The following is a 19,344-nucleotide window of genomic DNA, read 5'->3' as shown; positions in this document are numbered from 1 at the left end:
GATGAATTTTCCCTGAATAAGGAATGAGTAACACTCTTTACGAAATCAGAAATATGCATTTTTACAAAAATGGACTGGATTCTAGAGAAACTCAAAATAAGGCCACATTGACAGAACTGACTTAATTCTCACCAGTTTTCCCTATAGAGCCTTAATAGAGAATTTTGATATGTTGATGCAGAACAAAAATTAAATCCTGCTGATGTAACTACTGTATCTCAGTAATTCTTAGTCTGTACTATGAATATACATACACAAACTTTTTCAGCTTGCACGTTCCCGCTATAACACGCCTACATCTCAAGGTTCATCCTGTACAGTATCTACCCCCTCTCATTACTTTGTTTAGGTGAATTAACTCAAAGAAGGTACATCAGAAAAAAGATCATAGTATTTCCTTGCAGCTGAACAAATAAAACCAGTAACTTACCCCCACTCAACAGCTTCATAACCAGCCAAAGTTCATCCTTCACCACAAAAGATGTGTAATAGGTCACCACATTGGGGTGATTGCATTGACTCATTGCTTGAATTTCTTTCTGTAAGAAATAAAAAGCCCAACATAACAAAGCCAGCTATCAGTTTTGCTTGCATAGAGAGACAGTTTAATTTCCAAAGTAAAATACTATAACAGAACTGAAGTATATACAGAATATGCATCAAGACATTAAAACATTTCAATTTACCTATAGATCTGCATGCAAGAAAAAAAAACATTATTGCTAAGAACATGGGGGAGGTTTGGTCAGGAGATACAGGCACAGCTACATCACATTTCTTCTGAGAACAGCAAAGAAATTACTGTAAAAGACCCAAATTCACAGTAAGCAATGAAGAACAAGTAGTCTCCAAGAGCTGAAGGTGTGGGTACAGCCTGGACAACAAAATGCAATGAAAGATCAAAATCTAATGCCTTTCCTGTTCAAAAGGGATACAAAGAGTAGAATGGGAGCAGGTGGTAAAGGAGAAAGGAAGCTGTCAGACAAAGGACGCAGCACCAGTGGCTCAGTTACTGTGAGATGGACAGGTGGACACCAGAGCCACGCAATCAAACAGAAATGGAGAAAAAGCAGTGTTACAGACCAAAAGTCAGAGGAAACAACTGCCTAGAGGAGCATACAGCCACCAACAGACGCACAATGTGGCACTACCAAGTAACGCTATCTGTGACATGCCACAGCTGTACACATTAAGAATGACAGCCTTGTATCTATTAATTCAAGCAGAGTCCTTTTTCTATTCACACTTTCACATATTTGTTCTGTAACACCTTTCTGGCAGCTCTCATTGTTCTGTCAATCCTTTACATGGGAACACGTAGACCTTCTCTTTACTGCAGAGTTTGGCCTCACACCAATTTGAGCTCCCACAACCCCACTTCTCCCATTCCACCTTTGGCCACACAGCCCTGATCCATCCCTGGTGCTAAGGACATGGTCCTGGGGATGAGCCAGTCAGGGAGCCAATCCAGCTCAAAACCAAACTCTTCCACCTCTCCTTCCTCCACAAAAAGCAACTGCTTTGAAGTGGACCTGTGTTACACTTTGACTCACCAGCACTTGTGAAAGGCAGGCACTGTGCAGGTCCCACTTAAGTTGACTAAAACTGCCACAAATGCCATTTTCAACTTCCAACTTCAATTTAGCAAATGTTTGAAAGAGGTTTTTTGTTATTTGCAATGTACTTGAAATCACAGCTGTTTTCTAATAAAAACTTAATTATATGTATTAAAGATGGTGATTTAATCTCATGATGCTTGCTGGTGACTATTAAAGTCAGGCTGTAGTTTGAGACACATTTCAGCTTGTCCTGTTGACCAAAGTCCTCCTCCTTAGACAACTTCTGAGTCCTGAACCACAGAAGAAAGAATGCCTAGATAATGAGTCAATGAGACTGAATAACAAGAGCGATTTGCAAGATAGCTCCCTCATTCCTCAGGAAGACAGTAGGTGGAAAACAGAAGGCAGACGTGTGGGGTACATTTCTGTCTTAAACACACATCAAATCACTGTCTGAAGTTCTTAATTCAGCTACCCATTCCAAATCTTAAGTGTAATTCTCCCGCTCCTAATTACTATTTCATTTCTTACACTGTTTTACTATTTTCCTATGCTGGTAACGTAACAATATCTCAAAAAGTCCACCTGCCACTACTGAGCAAAAATGGACCTTATCTATTTTTTTCTCACACATTAATAATGCAGAAATGTAACTAATTGACTGAGATAACCTTCACTATTTTAACTGAAAAGTGCTTTGAGTATTTTATCTACCTGCATCAACTCGTAGGCAAAAACTGAGCTACCACAGTAGCCATGGCCAAAGGCACCCTGTGTCTCACCTTTGGTGACTTTTTTCAAAGAGTCTTTGCAAAACAAAAATAAACAAACAGAAAGCACTCCATGAGAGATAAGGGATGAAATTTAGTCAGGAAAGAATTCATTTCAGACCTGCAGTTCTAGAAAGCCCCTATCACACAGAGAATGGGAAGCCTTCATAAACTTCAGTTATTTGTTTAATGATAAACACTGATAAGAGAAAAAAGTATTCACTTAAAATATGCTGCAGATAAACAGCTTGCAACAGAACATCCAGGAGGACAACCTGGAACCTCCTTCACATCCATGTCACCTTAAACATTCAACAGCACCAAAGCCTCAACAGGAATTTCAGTCTCTCCCTCATCCCTCTACTTCTCCCTGCCTTGCACTAGCACGAGCATTTGTGCACTGTGCCAGGCAATATGCCCAGGTTAAAAGCTAACTTGTTTTGGCCAGGTTATTCCTGATCCAGTTTCACTGAGCAGCTGCACAAAAATGTCTGTCAGCCTCAGGGCAGGTGGGTGACACAGTTAATAAGCAACTGCAGGACGGCTCTTTCAGCGCTCGGCTGCAGCGCCCACGGCTCCGGTCCCGCTCCCGGTCACTGGGCAGGGACCACCGCTCCACAGGTGCTTCCCCAGGGCCTCCTCCACCAGCACCCAGGCATGGCCCCTAACAGGCCAGGGGCTCCTCCAGAGAGCCTGCCTCCAAGGGCTATCCAGAGCAGAAACACCAACAGCCTAGAAAAACTGTTCAATCAAACAACCATTCTGCAGAATATTCTTTGTGTTGTAGTCTTGAGTTTTTGATTATTTAAAAAAAACAATGGAGGTAAGGGGATGGAGAAGATGCCCAGTCAGGACAGTACTAAGGACAGGAACATTTTCCTTGGCTCATGGGGTTAAGTTACACTTCGCTTACAATAGTGAGAACCCAGGACATTGCAGGAAACAGAGTATCAAATTTCAGGAGTTTGGCAGTTTGTGTAACCTTAGTATTATTTGAACTCACTCCCACACTGCCTTTCTATTTTAATTGACACTGGCCCAAATCCTAAGTCTGCTTACATGGGCACCAGGCTTGCTGCATTTCCACTTCTCTGAAGGCCACATAGCTGAGAATTCCTGAAGGGTGCCCGTGCACACCATCCGTAAGCACTCAGCACCAGCATTTTACAAAACAGCGTGTTCAAAGAGCAGACAGTTTTAGAACGTCCCTGTGCCAATAAAAACTGTTTCATCATTTCATCAGAAAAATAAGTGATCAAAAACTGATTAGACTCATAATTTTTAGACTCAAAAATCTGCCAAAAACGCAAGAGCATTCTAAGTACTATCGACTGAAATAAAAATGTTAGTACAGTTGTAACAAGAGTTTTGAAGGTCAATGGCACACCTTTCCAGAAAAACCTATCTATATTTTAAACAAAATTTTTAAATCTCTCTATGAGAACTGAGTCAGAGCAAGTATACTGACCCTCACAGAGAAAAGTTAATTATATATGCGTATGCATGCACATGTGTGTACTCACTTTTTAAGCTCTGCTAACCAGGAACTGGGAGACACAGAATTTATGTTCAGATCAAAACAGATCAACAAATAAAAGAAACAAAAATCTGAGCACAGAAAAGCAGAAATTGACTTATGCTAAAAAATAAAGATGGTATGGACAGTTGTCTTCGTACCAAAAAAAAAAGCAATATGGGACCAAAAATTCTAGATCTGCTGCCTATTTTGACAGACAGTGGAGACACATCAACAGTAAAGACACTCAAGCACTTGGTAAGGTAACTTTGAACAAGCTGGTAACTAACTGCAGTCATTTCTCTAATCCACATGAATCTCTCTTGCAGATTTTTGGCAGTTTTGTTTGATTTTATTTGTTTTAACTTTTTAATTCTTAATTCCCATTATAAGTTCAAATTCTAACTAAAAAGATCCAATTTAAACCACTTTATGTTACAATTATTAGTATTTATCTTTTTATAGAAATGTTCTTTGTGGACTATAGATGTTAATACATCATGCACAGCATCTCACCTTGGGCTGTTTTCTTTTTAAACGCACTTCAGAATTTATCTTTTGAGTTTTTAGTTGACAGAATTCTCACTACCTCAGAAGTAACTTCCACTACCACAATCCTCTTAAAAAACACAACAATGTCGCATACAAGCTGTCACATAAACTGAAGGTGAATGTCATCAATCACCAGGGGAAGAGCATTTTGGGTCCTCCACTGTAAAAAAGTCATTTTATCTGAAGAAACTGGACGGACCATACCCTCTGTATCAAATTCAAGATATCTTTTGCACTGGCAATTCCCTGCTGAGGAGATCATTTCCTTCAGAGGCAGGAATTTCTGCATTAGAAAAAGCCCACAGTCTCTAGGCAGTAGTATAACCTGTGGAACAGAAGAAAGTGTTCTCACTTTTAGAATGGTTTTGTGTCCTTAAAATCTTGTTATGCTGCCTATATATAAATATGCATTAGTCTTATAAGCACCTAACTAGCAGCATTAGAAAGCAATAGGTTTTGGATTTTAACAGTTCTTTGTGACTTTGTCTGGATTGCCATAACCAGTGCAGAGGAAAAACTCTTGCAGTTCCTTTACAGAGGGCCTCTTACAGGTCCTTTTCTTCTCTGATCAGTGGCCCAAACAAACAGCATTCTTCAAACAGTTTCTTATGGCCTATCGGATAAATGCGTGCTATCACCTTTAACAAGAGTTTCCTTGTGTAGATGGCAATGTAGCCATTCCTCCAACATGTTTTGGTGGTTTAGACATTTTAAGGAGACCTACTAAATTTTACCTCCATTTTTTTAATCAAGTGTTTAACCAAAGAAAAATGTATCTTTCCTCAGTATTAAGAAAAGACAGACAACCAGACAGTAATCTCTTAAAAACTGAGTCTCCAGAAAACAAGGGGTTAGGGTCTTCCCAGAGTTATCCCAAGTTGGGATTCAAGTTTGCACATCTTGGTTTTCTGACATTAGAAAAATACACATTAGTGAATTTTATTTTTAGGGAAGGGTAAAAAGTCTTTCAGATTGTTTTCAAATCCTTCTCTCACATCCTGTATAAAATCCTACCCTCGCTCTTGGACCAAGGAAAAAACAAAACCAAAACACAAGGTACGTCTCCCTGTAATATATTGCCTGCCCCCCCACCCCCCTGCCCATTTACTTACAAGTAATTCATCCATACTGGTTTGGCATTTTTCTAAGTTGATCCTCTTTATTGCTACACGTTCTTGCCTGGGTTTGCACAGTGCTGCCTGGACAACTGCTGTAGCACCACTACCTGAAAAAGGGCAGAGAAGGAACACAGTCTTAATGCAACAGGCGTCTGAACCAATGATCAACATGAAAACACCACACTGACCAAGAACTTCAAATCTGCTGTTTATCCTTTTGCGTTGTTTTCCCCACATGCATACCTTTCCACTAGGCAAGACACTTTTCTTCTCAGATGGAGAAGAAAAACCTCAAAGTTTCTGTTCCATACTCCACAAAAAACTCTGAAGTCAACGACTTAAAATGATGTGCTCATTTATCACAACCACCACCTCAATGCATTTCACAGTTTAGGAATCACTACACTTTTGTCTTTAGACACATCTGTTTCAATCAAGAACATGACCTGCACAGGTGATACAATTTAAAGCATTACACACTGGGGTGAGAAGTGTGCTTTATCAAAGGTTATTTCTTTGTGTTCTTTCAAGTCAGTCCCTGTTTAACTAGGTTTTTTTCCCACAATGCAAAGAAAAGAAAAATATCAGGAAAATTGTATATGCCAAATCTTCCACAGTTCCACCAGTGTTCCTGCTCACTCATCCTGATTAGAGTAACATCCTACAAAAAGCATGCTGATTCTCGTAAAGAGCACAGGAAGCACAAGTATCACATCACCAGTGTGAAGATGAAGGTTACTGAATGACCCATCAGAGAAAGTCAGTCATGCTTACTTGGCATGCAAATCACATACGGCCACACAACTACGCTGATAACAAAGCCTGGGGGAATCGAACAGATCTGGGGGAAAGGAATAGAATAATTTTCTTTACTATGCTTTCTTTGTGAACAACAAGAGTAAAAGGTCTTGTTGCTTCTTTTATTAAGCACCCACCAGCCTTGCCCCAGTCAGTATTGCCTCACTAAATTAATGAAATGATTGGAAGTAATATTGAGACAGAGTTTTGCTCATATTGCACATCTTGCTGCCCCATCAAATACAGCAGTGTGTGCTTCCTCACAGTAATTACATCATGTTCATCCATGCAGAAATCTAAAATCCCCCAACAAGCAGCTTCTACCTGTTATTCTAAATATTTTATTATAAATTATGGATTTCTGGTAAGTCCTTTGAGCAACGTGTTATATTGGCCTGCTTATACACTATGTTCTATTTATTTGGCATGTCCTAGATGAATACAAATTTTGAACAAAAAGCCTTTTGTTGTCAAGCTCTACAAACGTGGATTCAGTTACCAGCCGACTTAAGAACAATTGAGAGCTTTTCCCTCTGCACATCTGAAAACAGCACCAACAATACCTCATGACTGAAAGTTATTGTCCGTGTTTTAATTGCTACTTGCTTAGCTATTTTCATGTATTGTTGGTTCACATGATGTTTTCACTCAAATCACAAAGCTTTTTAACTGTGTATGAATTTCATTACAAAATTCTGAGCTCATCTTTAAAAAAAAAAAAAGTCTCAACAGGACTTACTACTCATGGTTTTGCAGGATGTGGTCACAGACAAATATTGACATGTCCTGTTCTGTCTGCTTAAGAACAAAGCTTTTCAAAATTCCAATAGTGTAAGTAATAAAAGAATTAAGAGATTTTAAAAATTAAATAAGACGTCCCAAGGAAGGAACCACCAAGTCAGGACAATTCAGCTCGGGTAAGACTCATCAACATCACTTTAATGAATCCCTCAGTAGACATTGTTACTTTGACTGCACAAGTATAGGTTGAAGCAGGATAAAGAAATCAAATTTTTAGCTATTATGTATACAGGAACAAAGACTGAGATTTTACTTATGCATCTTTTTCATCTATACCAGTAGTTTTATCTACATACAGGAAACAACTAAAATAATTTTCAAAATAGATAAGGCCACATAAAAGAAAATCAGAAAAAGCACACCAAAAAATTATTCACCCAATGCCAGGATGAAATCTTGACTGCTTCCTCAAGTTAAATGACAATAAGTAACACTTCAAATATTTTGGAAAAATTAAGTTACAAAAAAAAGTACATTTTTCCATGTTTTCCCATGTTTTCCATCTCAGACAGAGATGACCCGCAATGGGATGTTCTTCACCTCATGAATGTGATGCACTGGCAAAGCAAAAAACTTTCCAGGTTTAGAACAAGAAGAAACCAGACATACTGGCCTTTCTCTATCTTTCTGAATACTCTACACAACACAGTGTTTTGACAGTAAAGCCAGTTTGTGCAGTCTGCATTCTCAGTGGGACCTACACATATATAAAACTCACTCGAGAATGCAGTTTGAAGTACTGAAGTAGGAGCTGAGCACTAAGTAGCAATATGCCTTCTTCCTCTTAAAAGATGTTCTCCTCTCCTCTGGCTTACAAGGTGAACAACCACAGATATAGATAAGGAAAACGTGCAGCTTCCACATCTGGTCAGAAGACTCCTTTTGTGTCAATAAAGAGAGGTCTACTAAACAAGTAGAAGTGTGAAGTGTTCCAGAGCAGCTATCAGAAACCAGACTACCCAGACAAGACTACCCATTTCAGTTGAGAGATAACAGACTACAGAAGTCATACACTATCATACAGTGAAACTGAATTGTCACAGACAACTATTTAGCATAACGAATTAGGATCACAGAAAATGATTGCATAGAATAGATTGCAGTCAATCTTGTCAGAAGGCAGGACTTCTTCGGGTATGTTGAGCCTTATAAGTCTTCCAAAACCCTCACAGCAGAGAATATTAACTATACCACAACCAAAGCACAGGCGGGTTTTAGCATCCAGTCTCTATTTAGGAAACTTGTATGAAATTATATATATATATATTTCTAAAGAAAGTTCAGGCTGGATAAACCAAGAAGTCTTTGCACCCAGTTGTCTCCTGGAGAAGAGCAAAACAAAAGGATTACCAGTGGTTAGACTCAAAAAAACAGCTTTGTACGAACAACGGGTTTTTTTCCACTACTGGAAAAGTCATTCTGCTGCAGACAAGTTCTCTTTGCCAGTTTCAGAAGTTAGCAGTCAAATAATGCAATTTCAGTCCACATCAAGATGCCTACTACTCCCATTACACAACAGACAACAGGTCAGAGCGTTTCATCTTGTCCTTATGTATTTGCTGCCATCCTTCCCTCTAGTGCAAGCATGCCCTTACAGACAACTTGCCCCTTCATGCACTCCCTACCATCCTGCCCTCAATGCAACAGAACCATTATAATTGCTTTAACTATTTGGGTTCACACAATAGAAACCTTATAAAGACCTTCTATATATGGCCACACTTCTCTTCTGAAAGGATATAGCGAAAAAGCAGTTTTCTGCATTCCACTTAGCATATACTTCGCAGAAAACTCATAAAAACTCCACAAATTATCCAGGATTTAAGCTTATCTGAAAAAGTTCCTTCAAGTTGTTCTAAATCTGACATAAAGAAATTTTTTCTCTTTTTTCTTTAAACACAAATATAACCCTTGCAGAACCTGTTTACAGCTGGCAAACAGAAGGATATTTGAACAACTGTGTTCAACAACTAAAATTAAAATTTGAGTTTTAACTACTCTCCACTAGTCAAGGCCCAAAAAGATGGACAGTGAGGTGAGATGGCTGGACCATATCACTTGCACATTGCACATGCACACATCCCTCATACAAGGATGTGACACTTCATTTATTCCATTATTTATAAAGGTCTGGCACTTTCCACTCATCATGGCACAGTAACTGTATCTGAAATAGATCACCAGCATTTCTTTTCAATTTTCTTCTTCTCCTTAAAAACAAAAGCCAGTAAGCTCATTAGACCATAATGATTTATCAAGTCTTTTTCTTTTTAGTAGCTCAGAGTTAAGTCTCTGCAGTATTCCAGCACAAATGTCTTTTAAAGATTTCTGCATTCTAGGTCCCTACCCAAACAGACCTTCCCAACACCACAGTGGTTCTAGTTTCTGAAGAGGAGGATGAAACTTACTGACAACAGTAAGTTTTCTTGTTGCCTAGGTATCTGAAGGGTTAGGTATGGAGGATACTAAATATCTTATCTCAGAATCTACGAAGTCTCACATCCCAACCTATACCATTTGCATTTTTATACACATCTTCTGCTCCCCCAACATACAGAAACCTTCTATTAAATGTAGCTGATTAGTGGACACAAATTTTAAGTCAGCCTCAAATCCAAGACTAAACTGTAGCTATCTGTAAAGAGCCAGTACTAAACAGAATAAAATCTATGAAAATGGATGAAGCAGCTATGCAAGTATTTCTATTTAATCTCTCAAGACAGCCCATTTCTAAAGAAGAGTCCCCGAGACCGTTCTTAAATGTAAATCATACACAGTTGTAACTGCAGGATTCCTTCTGTGTAGAACAGAATGGATTTGTGCACACAAACTGTGAGTGTACAAACCTAGGTTAGGTTTCCACTCATGAAAACATGGAGGTTTTTTTACATAACATACAAAGCTTCTGTGCTCATATACAAGCTTGGACAGCTATGTCATATATCCTGCATATTGCATACAATATTGTGTAGCATATTCCCAGTATAAATGCATTATGAACTGATCAACACTTCAAAATACTCCAGAGCAGCACTGGGCCAAACTAGTTTCTTCAATTTTGAAAGAATAAACTCTGATGGTGGTAAAGCAATACTTTCAGTTAAGAAACAGAAAACAAAGAACCTTTAATTTTTTTTTATTTCTAGTTTTTACTCTACCACACTCTAGACAACTTTCAATATTACTCACTTTCTTTCATATTACTTCCATTTATTAAAAATTAGTTATAAATCAGCTGATTAAAGCTCATTTATACCACCATACTAAACTCTTAATCTTTCTGAAACTGCTTCACAGAAAATGAGTCATGATTTCCCTTCACATTATCATGATAAATACTTGTGTTCTTAAACTCCACAATAATTATGTAAATACAATTTACTAACAATTTCTGCCCCTTTTGAGTTCTTAATTCATGCTGGGATTAAATCTCTCCCCTTATAACTCACCTGGATACTACTTTGCTTATCCTAGCCATTAGGCTTATGACATAATTCACTTAAAACACACTAAGTGTTCTATCAAAACCTATGCCCACACAGAGAACTGCTACTTCTACATTTTCAACATTCAACAAGTAATCGCTTTTAGTTCTTCATTGAACTATACAAAATGAATTTGCTTTGCAGCTGGACATTTAAAAACATCATTATGGCTACAGAATCACTGGGTTACTCAACTGTTGTATTTACCTTTTTCTGGGACAGTAGCTTACACAAAGTCTGAGGTCTAGCCTATCCCATGCTACTCTTTAAAAGCATGTTGTATAAACAATCCAGAAAAATCTCTCCAAATAAGCTAAAGGTCTGCAAATATTTCTGTGATCCCAATGAAATGTTAGAGAAATAGTCTAAATGTCCACATCAAAATTACTATGCATTATAGAAAATCTCCAAGAAAATACGTCTGTAACATGAAGCCAATCTGTACTATGGCTAAGTAAGATACAGCAAGCTTTGGCACGGACCAGACATCATGTTCTCTACACAGAAGGAAAAAGGTGGGAGGATTCACAATCAACAATAACCATTTACATACATGAAAAACAGGAACAGGAGGGAATGATCTCACTTTCTGAACTATTCTCTTTATTTCCTCACCAAAATAGTGAAAGGACTGGTTATAACAGATGTTTTGCCAAGACATATTATAGAAAATATTTTGAGGTTTGCTATGCAGTACTACGTTATCGCCCCCTGTCAAGTCTGCAGAATAGAATAAAATTTTGCTGCTAAAAGCACAGGAGAATTCAAATCTACTTTCTCGAGCACAGAGGGTTCTAGCATCAGAGTACAGCAAATAACTATCAACCACGAATTATTCAGGAAATAAGACAAATGAAGCTATACAAAAAAAGTGGAGAACCTAGACCAATGATTTGGAAAATGTAAAAGTCTTGCTTCCCTCCATTGGTGTGCCCAGACACACTATATTGCAGGAACTCTTCTGAAGTGTCTATCTTATCTGACAAATAATTAGTTATCACCACCAGTCATCGTTAAAGGAATTTTAAGTGTTCTAGTCTGACTGACAAAGGTATTTAAGAAATCTGTGGCTAGAAAGTGAAACCAGATATATTTAGATCTGACATAGGTTTATTTAACAGTCACTGTGTTCAGCTTTGAAATGAAATACCAGCCTATGTGATGGCTTTTTGCTTTCAGGCACTTCCCTTCTGCCTAGAGCCATACATATCTCAGCACTTGTCAGCTTGATACAAGGCCATCAACACACTAAAAAGTCCAAGGATGACCATTAACTATGTCTGGGGCATTCAAGTAAACCTGGTAATAAGCACACAGTGAGAATGGGAGGATAAAAAAATAGAGACTATCCCCACTACCTCCTTCCACTTCACAACTCTCCCCTCTCTGTGCCCTCCCCAGCTCTCCCAACAGACTGACAAGCGTTGATGTTAAACCCCAGTCTGAGATTATTGTTTTCCTTTGTCATAGAGACTTTATGTACTACAACTCTATTAATACAAGTAAAATAAATGAAGCACCAAAAATAAAGCGGCTGTGTTTGTTAAGCCTATGGGAGAAACAATAAATTAGAGGTGGATCAAGATGATACTTTCTGTTGAAGTTCAGTAGAAGCAAATCCTCACTACTGGAGAAATACATCTTGCTACCCCATACAGTCACGTCACATATAACACACTCACTGTCTTGCCTTTGAATCTACAGCAGCAAGATATTTAGTATCCCAGCTCCCTTATGAATTTTTCTATCCACTGGACTCTCTTTAGTGCAGAATATGATTTTATCCCCCTGTGCTATCATCATTAGTGCTTAAAATGATAACACCACAGGAGACACACTTAGCCCCGCATTTCAACACCGGAAAACTATCACCCAGAAAAATAATATACAGCACATAACAAAAACACATTCCTGCCCTCTTTTTAAGTACTTACAAAGGAATTCAAGTATTTTGGGTAAGATAATGTGCTAACAAAGTTGAGGATCAACTTTAGAAGTGCATCAGAAAGAAACAGCAACCACAATGCCTCTCCTTTTGCTTATCTTTGAGTATGAATCTGCACACACTCCAATCACACCTTCATACTTTACACTGAAAGAAAGATGTAGACAAGTCACAAAGGAAAGTGGAGTGATGCCAAAAATCCAGGCAGCTTAATGCTCATCTGCATGTGTTGTCACAAAAATTAACTTTTAACTGAGTACTTCATGGCCTCGAGTGTCCTTACATGCTGGTCACAGAGCTCACAGGGAGCCTGGAACATTCTCAGATCTAAGAGCATCTTCCCATTCATAAGTATGCTACACCACAGAAACATCAGCACCACAGCTAGTAAGGAAAACCTAAAGCAAAGCAGTCCACTTTCAACAGGTGTTACCTTCTCCCTGACTTATCCTTTAAAATAGGTAAGTCATCTAAATAAAGTTGAAAGGGAACTACAGCAACTCAAATTAGGCTGTCTAGGTAAGCCCCCTATTATAAACCCTATCCAAGACTAAATTCCTTTTGCTCTGCTCCACATTTCAAATAACTTTATAAGAAGTGTTATTTATAAGTGAAAAATGTTCATATACAAAATCCACAATTGCCGCTATTTCAGAATTTAGAGTAATTAGAACTGGAATTTGCTTTGTGGAAATGTCAGGATTAGACTGGTGTGACCAGTAGCCCCTGCTCCTGACCCCTTGTAATGTGATTAACATAACTAACATGACTTCATAAGGCAAGCAGTTATTCTCTGTGACCGAACAGGTCCCACAGCCATTCTTTTTTCTCTTACTCCCTTACTGAAGGTCCTGTGAATCAAGTAGACAAACCAGATTTCTTCTTCCTTTCCCTACCAGCCTCAAGATTCCTGAGCAACAGGGCAATTTACAAGTCCTGAGTAAGGACAGTGAGAGCCATGACCCCTGGTGGCCAGATAAGCTTCCATCATCATCTGCTTCCTCTGAGGACTGACTCTTACGCATGTCTGATCCTCGAGTCTAGATTATGATTGTTGTATTGATGCAACAAACAACGTATTGAATTTTGACCCTATCTGCAGAGAGTCCACATGACTAGAAATAGCAAGTCAAGTTGTATTATAAATTCTGTATTATTTAGTTGATGATAAGTCATGTTAGGATCTAGGCAATTAGAAATCTTACCTTGTCATATTATAAATTCTGTATTACACTACTAATAAATTGTACTAAACTGATTCTGATTGTAGAAACTGTGCCATTCTAATCACACATTCTGTGCTACAGTATTCATATTATCTTGCTAAGAAACTAAAGCTCCAATTACAACTATATCATTCTGCCAAGGATCCCTAAAACAACCTGTCTGTCACCTTAGTGGTAAGCTTGATTAGCAGATACTTGGGAGCAAAGAGATGTTATTATCTGGTGCATAATTTACTCCTCAGGCACCTCAAAATTACTCTGCTTTCATATGCTGAAAAAGAAGGGTATGAGGGGAACAACCAAACCACAGAGACTATTTAATAAATACAGCTGAACTTAAGGCAAACAGGTAATTTAGCTAAAAACATTCAGTTCTGACCCCAAAACATGTCGAACCTCTCTTAAAACATGCTCCTTAAAACATACGATATATTAATGGGCATCAAATGTGAAATGCAAACAAAGCACCTCTGTTCCAGCTTGCAGAACTTATGCTTTCCTCACAAGTCCCATGGCTTTCAGATCTGCTTGAAGTATCTTATAGCCACTTTATATACCTTGTCCACTTATACTCTCTTCACTATCATGTTTCCAAAGTTGTGATTAGGATGTAATATCAAGCACAGCATTTTAAGAGCTTAATGAACTATAGAATATGAAACTGAACTGAGCAGTGAAAAGTCAAGTTCTATACCTGGAATGATTTTTCCTTTCAAACTCATTACTTCCATATGAGCTGCCATTATTAAGACAAAAAAAAAGTGAAACAAGGTGTTATGTAAGGGCAAAATCAACTACACTTGGAATATGAATTTCACTACAATTTACTTATGGACTAAAAAATACATGTGCCAATAAACAACGAGTAACATATAACAGTCCATTACTTAAAGAGACTTAAAGGAATACTTTTCTTTGGGGTTAATGAAAAATAACTAGCTAAATAAATAAATCCATTTGAGTCCAGCACCTAGGGGGAAAAACAGAAAGATTACTCTGTTAGTTTGTCATTAGGTTAGATTATCTAAAAGAATGTGCTGGTAGGAATGTGGATCATCTTTAAAGGTTTTCTGAAAGGATTCTTGAAAAGACAAAAACAAAGAGCTGAGCCACAAGTAATAATGTCACATATACAAAAGGTATTATTATCTGTTAAACTAGCTCGAAAGACAGAAGAGGGGAAGAAAACCTCTGAGGCACACGAGGCCTTCTCCAGTTCACATTAGTTCTGTAATCAGATAAACTCCGGCTTCCTTCAAAATGAGAAAGAATCCAACTTCACTCACACTGCAAATTTGTTAGGCAAGAAGAAACACAGAAAGTAGCAGCCAAAGCACTTGCAGCAGGCTCTTTCACCCACACTGCCACTTGCTCTTGCAGCACGGTCGGCAGCACAGCTGCCCGGCCGGCACAGCGCGGGCAGGGGCAGCTCCCATCCTACACACCACGGTGGGGCTGTCGTGTGATAGGGAGAAATGGAGATCTGCTGCACTCCACGTGAATGAATCCAACAAATCCACATTCATTCTGCATTTTCACAACAAAAGGCATGAAAAAAAGTAAAGGATAGTACTTGGTTTAAGAATTTATGGATTTTATATGCCATGTTATTATCCATTCATCCTCACACGAGGAGAAACATGGATTCTGATTGTTTCCTTCTCCCTGTTGTTTCATCGTCAATACAGAAACCATTATTCAATATGCATACAAATCTTACCATCTGGAAGGTAAAACTCACACTGAAAATGTCTCTGCATAACTACGCAAGAACTTGATATCTGGTATTCACTGTGGGGCCAAAAGTTACCTTACCAGGGTATCATCCGAACTCCACGGAACTCCTCATTATACAAACAGGATAAATTGAAGATTTGCTATGCTGAACCAGACTTCCTGCCTAGAAAAAAAGCTGTTAAAAGAGAATTACTGTTCATTTCTGAAGTAGCACTATAAACAAATGCTGGTGTTGATTTAGTTGGCATATTTTATTGTTTGTCATTTAGTTTGAAAGTAAACACTTGGAACAATTCTAATACCATGAAAGCAGTATTTTCCAAGTCTTCCGGATGTCATCACATAGTGCATCATTCTCTTCTGAGAATGAAGAACAGCAACCTACCAAAACAAAGGCATTATTGCTACTAGACCAGTCATAGAGATCTCTAATTAATACTGCAGTGTTGAGCTACAAATCATCTTCAGCTAGTTCACTCCAACAGAATGTGCCTGCTAGAATTTAAGTTCATTGCAGTCACACACTACAAGCAAAAAAATACCTATTTTTCATACTGCCTCATATGAAGCAATGGAAGAGTTGAAGCAATATAAATACTATCATATCATTAAATTTTCATTAGGTGATTCTAATGTAATTCTAATGAAGTTCCTATTATTAGTCTGAAGTGGATCAGAGTCTGGAAGCACGAGACACTAACAGGAATAATTTATAAGTTTAAATTCAGTCCCTGTAATAAAATGTCTTCAAAGCAGAGAAGTGAGAAGAAAAAAAGCAACTTTGTAATTGAATGGCTATGCTTCTGAAGCTGAGTATGTTGCTTCTCAGAAGTCTAAAACAACAGCTCAAGTTTAGGATCTTGTTCATATTACTCCTACAAGTCAGAAACCACGATCAACAAATACACAATATTTTTTTTATCTGTTAAATTAACTATTTTTATACCACTATGCTGAAGAGGCACATAGACATTCAAAATGGATCTTGACCTTCAAGACCTTTAAGTACACAATTCTTCTGAAAGCATGACTGGAAACACAGAAAAAGCTTCAAATTTTCAGTCTAGTTCTAATTTCTCTAAGAGCACAAGCACAGAAAAAGCCTCAAATTTTCAGTCTGCTGCTAGTTCTAATTTCTCTAAATGCATAACCACAGCTCAGCTTAAAAGCTATGTAACATAATCATTACATCAGCCTTACAGGACATTCTCAAGTTTCATCTATATTTAACTTACAATCACAATACCTCAGAGGCATTTAGACATCCACAGGAATAATTATGCTAATAAAATGATTCAGGAATTGTTATTTGTAAAGGCAAAGGATTAATGGAGACAGCTAATTTATCATACTGGAGTTCCACAAAGCTGCTGACTAAAGCCACATACCTAGTCAAATACCACAGGGTAAAGGACTGAAAATATTAACTCCACCAATGCCACAAGCTTATCACTTCAGCTAACAAATGGAGAACATTGTCCCAACTTTTCACTGAGCTTCTCTCACAAGGAAGCTGCAGAACTGTCACAAAGAGCAACCGTGAAAAAACGTGACAACAAACCTGAGAATTGTTCTGAGGGACTTTTTAAAACTCACTGCCTTCATCAGCATTTTCAGCATCCCACTACTGCCATGTAAATTTTCTACAGAGCAGTCACCTAGTCAAGTGAAGCCTGCCTCAATCCCAGGAAGCATGCACACTTTCCCATGAAGATTAAGCTGCTTCCTCTTTACTGCCATTCCCCAACCATTTATCTCTTGAAAGGTAACCAACTCTCAAAGTAACTCCGACTTGACAGCAGTTTCAGGAAAAAACAGGTTCCTCCCCCACTGTTAGGTACCACAATTGTTTCTCCCTGTATACTCTCCTTGTTTTTTCTCCTTTAATACATTTTCTGCTTCAGGGCAGGGTTGTTTTTTTCCCCATCTTTTCAGTCTAGTGCTCCTAGTCTACCAGGCACATGTTAAATACCACAGCATGGTGTCCAGCCAGAAGCACTGTGCAGGAGGAAGCAGGTGGCCAACAGCGCTGCACAGCCACCACACAACCCTAGGGTCAGCAAGGGAGGACAGCAGCCAAATCCCATCAAAGAAGGCAAGAGACAAACATTCAGCATGCACTGCTTGTTTCACTTACAGACTTGATCCTACAACCACACAGAATTTAGAACAGTGTTCTAGATCCTGTTCTAGAGACTGATAGATATATATGTATAGATATAGACTTTTTCCTTCCTAGAGGGAAAAAAATCAAAGTTTTAGAAAAATTCTTGACGTCATACCGTACCAGCATTGCCTCATTCTGCCACTGCTGGATAATAATGTTCTTACACCCACAAGCTTCACCTATGCAACCCTTATGCACACCCAAAGACATTCAAACTTAGAAAGAAACAGTGAAATCTAGCAGAGCCATCAGGATTTCATCCTACTAGCAAGACTGTGCTGCAAAAGGCAGAAATAAGTAAAAATCCACTCACTCAATACAGTTCATTCTTTATTTACACAGGGTAAACTGTATCAACACCTGTTTAAGTATGATTCCTTGTGGGGGACTGGAGAAACTCACTTTTAATTTTGGGCATCAGAAAATTTCCTAACAAAACATTTATTTTCCAAGTTCCGCAAGCAGATTGCTCCTGTGAAGCCTCTGCTCAGTAGTATCACAGTGACTTCAGCAAACCCAAGAAGTTAACAAGAGTAACCAAGTTAATTTTTAAAGCCCATTCCTTAAAAACCAAGAACTGCTGTTATTATGGGAAGGAAAAACACCCTCTATCAACTGCTGCCTTATAGTTCTGAATTATTTTGGAGGGGGAGAAGGGGAAGAGGGAGAGAACCAAAGGGGGCACACAGAAATGAAATATGACCTAGACAAGCAACCTCTGTATAAGCCACCCACATCTCCTTTGCATGGAGAGCTCACTGTTTTTTCCTCTCAAGCCACTCAGAACAGATGTGGTTTTGTTTCCAGTTAACAAAGAGAAGCTCCATTTGACAAACAGATTCTGGAAAAAAACAACTGGTCTTGGACCCAAGAGAAAGTGGTTCTTTGCTGAAAGAAAAAAAAAAAGTAAAATAGTTCTAAAGTTATTTCAGAGCAAGCTATGACCCAACCTAAAATAGCTCTCCCAGGTTTGAATTTGGCCCCTGCTACTGAAATACAACACAGGTTACAAGCAGTGGTTCCACTTTGAAGATGCAAAGCCTTGCTGTTGTAACACTTAGCAAGAGTCAAAATTACACAATCCCTTCAAATTCCGACTCGCTCACCAGTAGAACTTCTCCTCTTCTAGCACTCAAGCAACTCAGTTGAGCCAGGACTTTCCAGGTCCCAGAGGTACTGGGCCTTATCTGTAGGAAGAACTTGGATAATCAGAGAGGAAGGAGAAAGCATAGGGACTGGAGGGAAGTATGCAGATTCCAAGAGCAGGAAAGCATATTTTCTATACATTATCATTACATAGCACCAGTCAACTGTCTGATGTGTTGATACATGTTCCTTTACCCTTCCAGTTACAGTAACTTTAAAAAAAGCTTTGTATGGTGGTTACTTGCTATCATGAGAAACCCAAAGAAAGTTTTGCTGTCTTTTTTTTTATTTTATTTTCATGCACTATAAATAATCTTCTTTCTGACAAGTCTGAAATCCAATTGCATGAGTTAATTTTTTTTTTAAAGTCACTAAATTATATAACAAAGTTTGATCATTGAATCACTTAAAGTCTAACTTCTTCGAAGCAATGAAAACTACAGCCTTGTCTCCAGTCCGGGTATTTCTAATGCAGAAAGTTCATTTCCATTCAAAATAAAAGCCAAGACGGAGGTTCCTTCCCC

The 19,344-nt window shown here is 38.4% G+C and overlaps 1 protein-coding gene across 3 annotated transcripts in view; it reads right to left on the bottom strand.

Moving 5' to 3' along the window:
- Positions 1-19,344, bottom strand: part of STK39 (serine/threonine kinase 39) — an 83,852-nt gene that overhangs the window by 58,659 nt on the left and 5,849 nt on the right. For 2 of the 3 annotated variants that reach the window (XM_050339588.1, XM_050339590.1), the window contains exons 2-3: positions 5,510-5,622; positions 431-539 (exon numbers count right to left, since the gene is read on the bottom strand). In XM_050339588.1, coding sequence (XP_050195545.1) covers positions 431-539; positions 5,510-5,622 — 222 coding nt within the window. Of the gene's footprint in view, positions 1-430; positions 540-4,601; positions 4,723-5,509; positions 5,626-19,344 lie in introns of those variants that run through there. The other variant, XM_050339589.1, reaches the window with a different exon arrangement.

The sequence above is a fragment of the Myiozetetes cayanensis genome, unplaced genomic scaffold, assembly GCF_022539395.1.
Source record: "Myiozetetes cayanensis isolate MyiCay16 unplaced genomic scaffold, myiCay2020 scf9, whole genome shotgun sequence".
In the NCBI taxonomy this organism is placed as follows: domain Eukaryota; kingdom Metazoa; phylum Chordata; class Aves; order Passeriformes; family Tyrannidae; genus Myiozetetes; species Myiozetetes cayanensis.
This window is presented reverse-complemented; position numbering and strand designations above follow the sequence as displayed.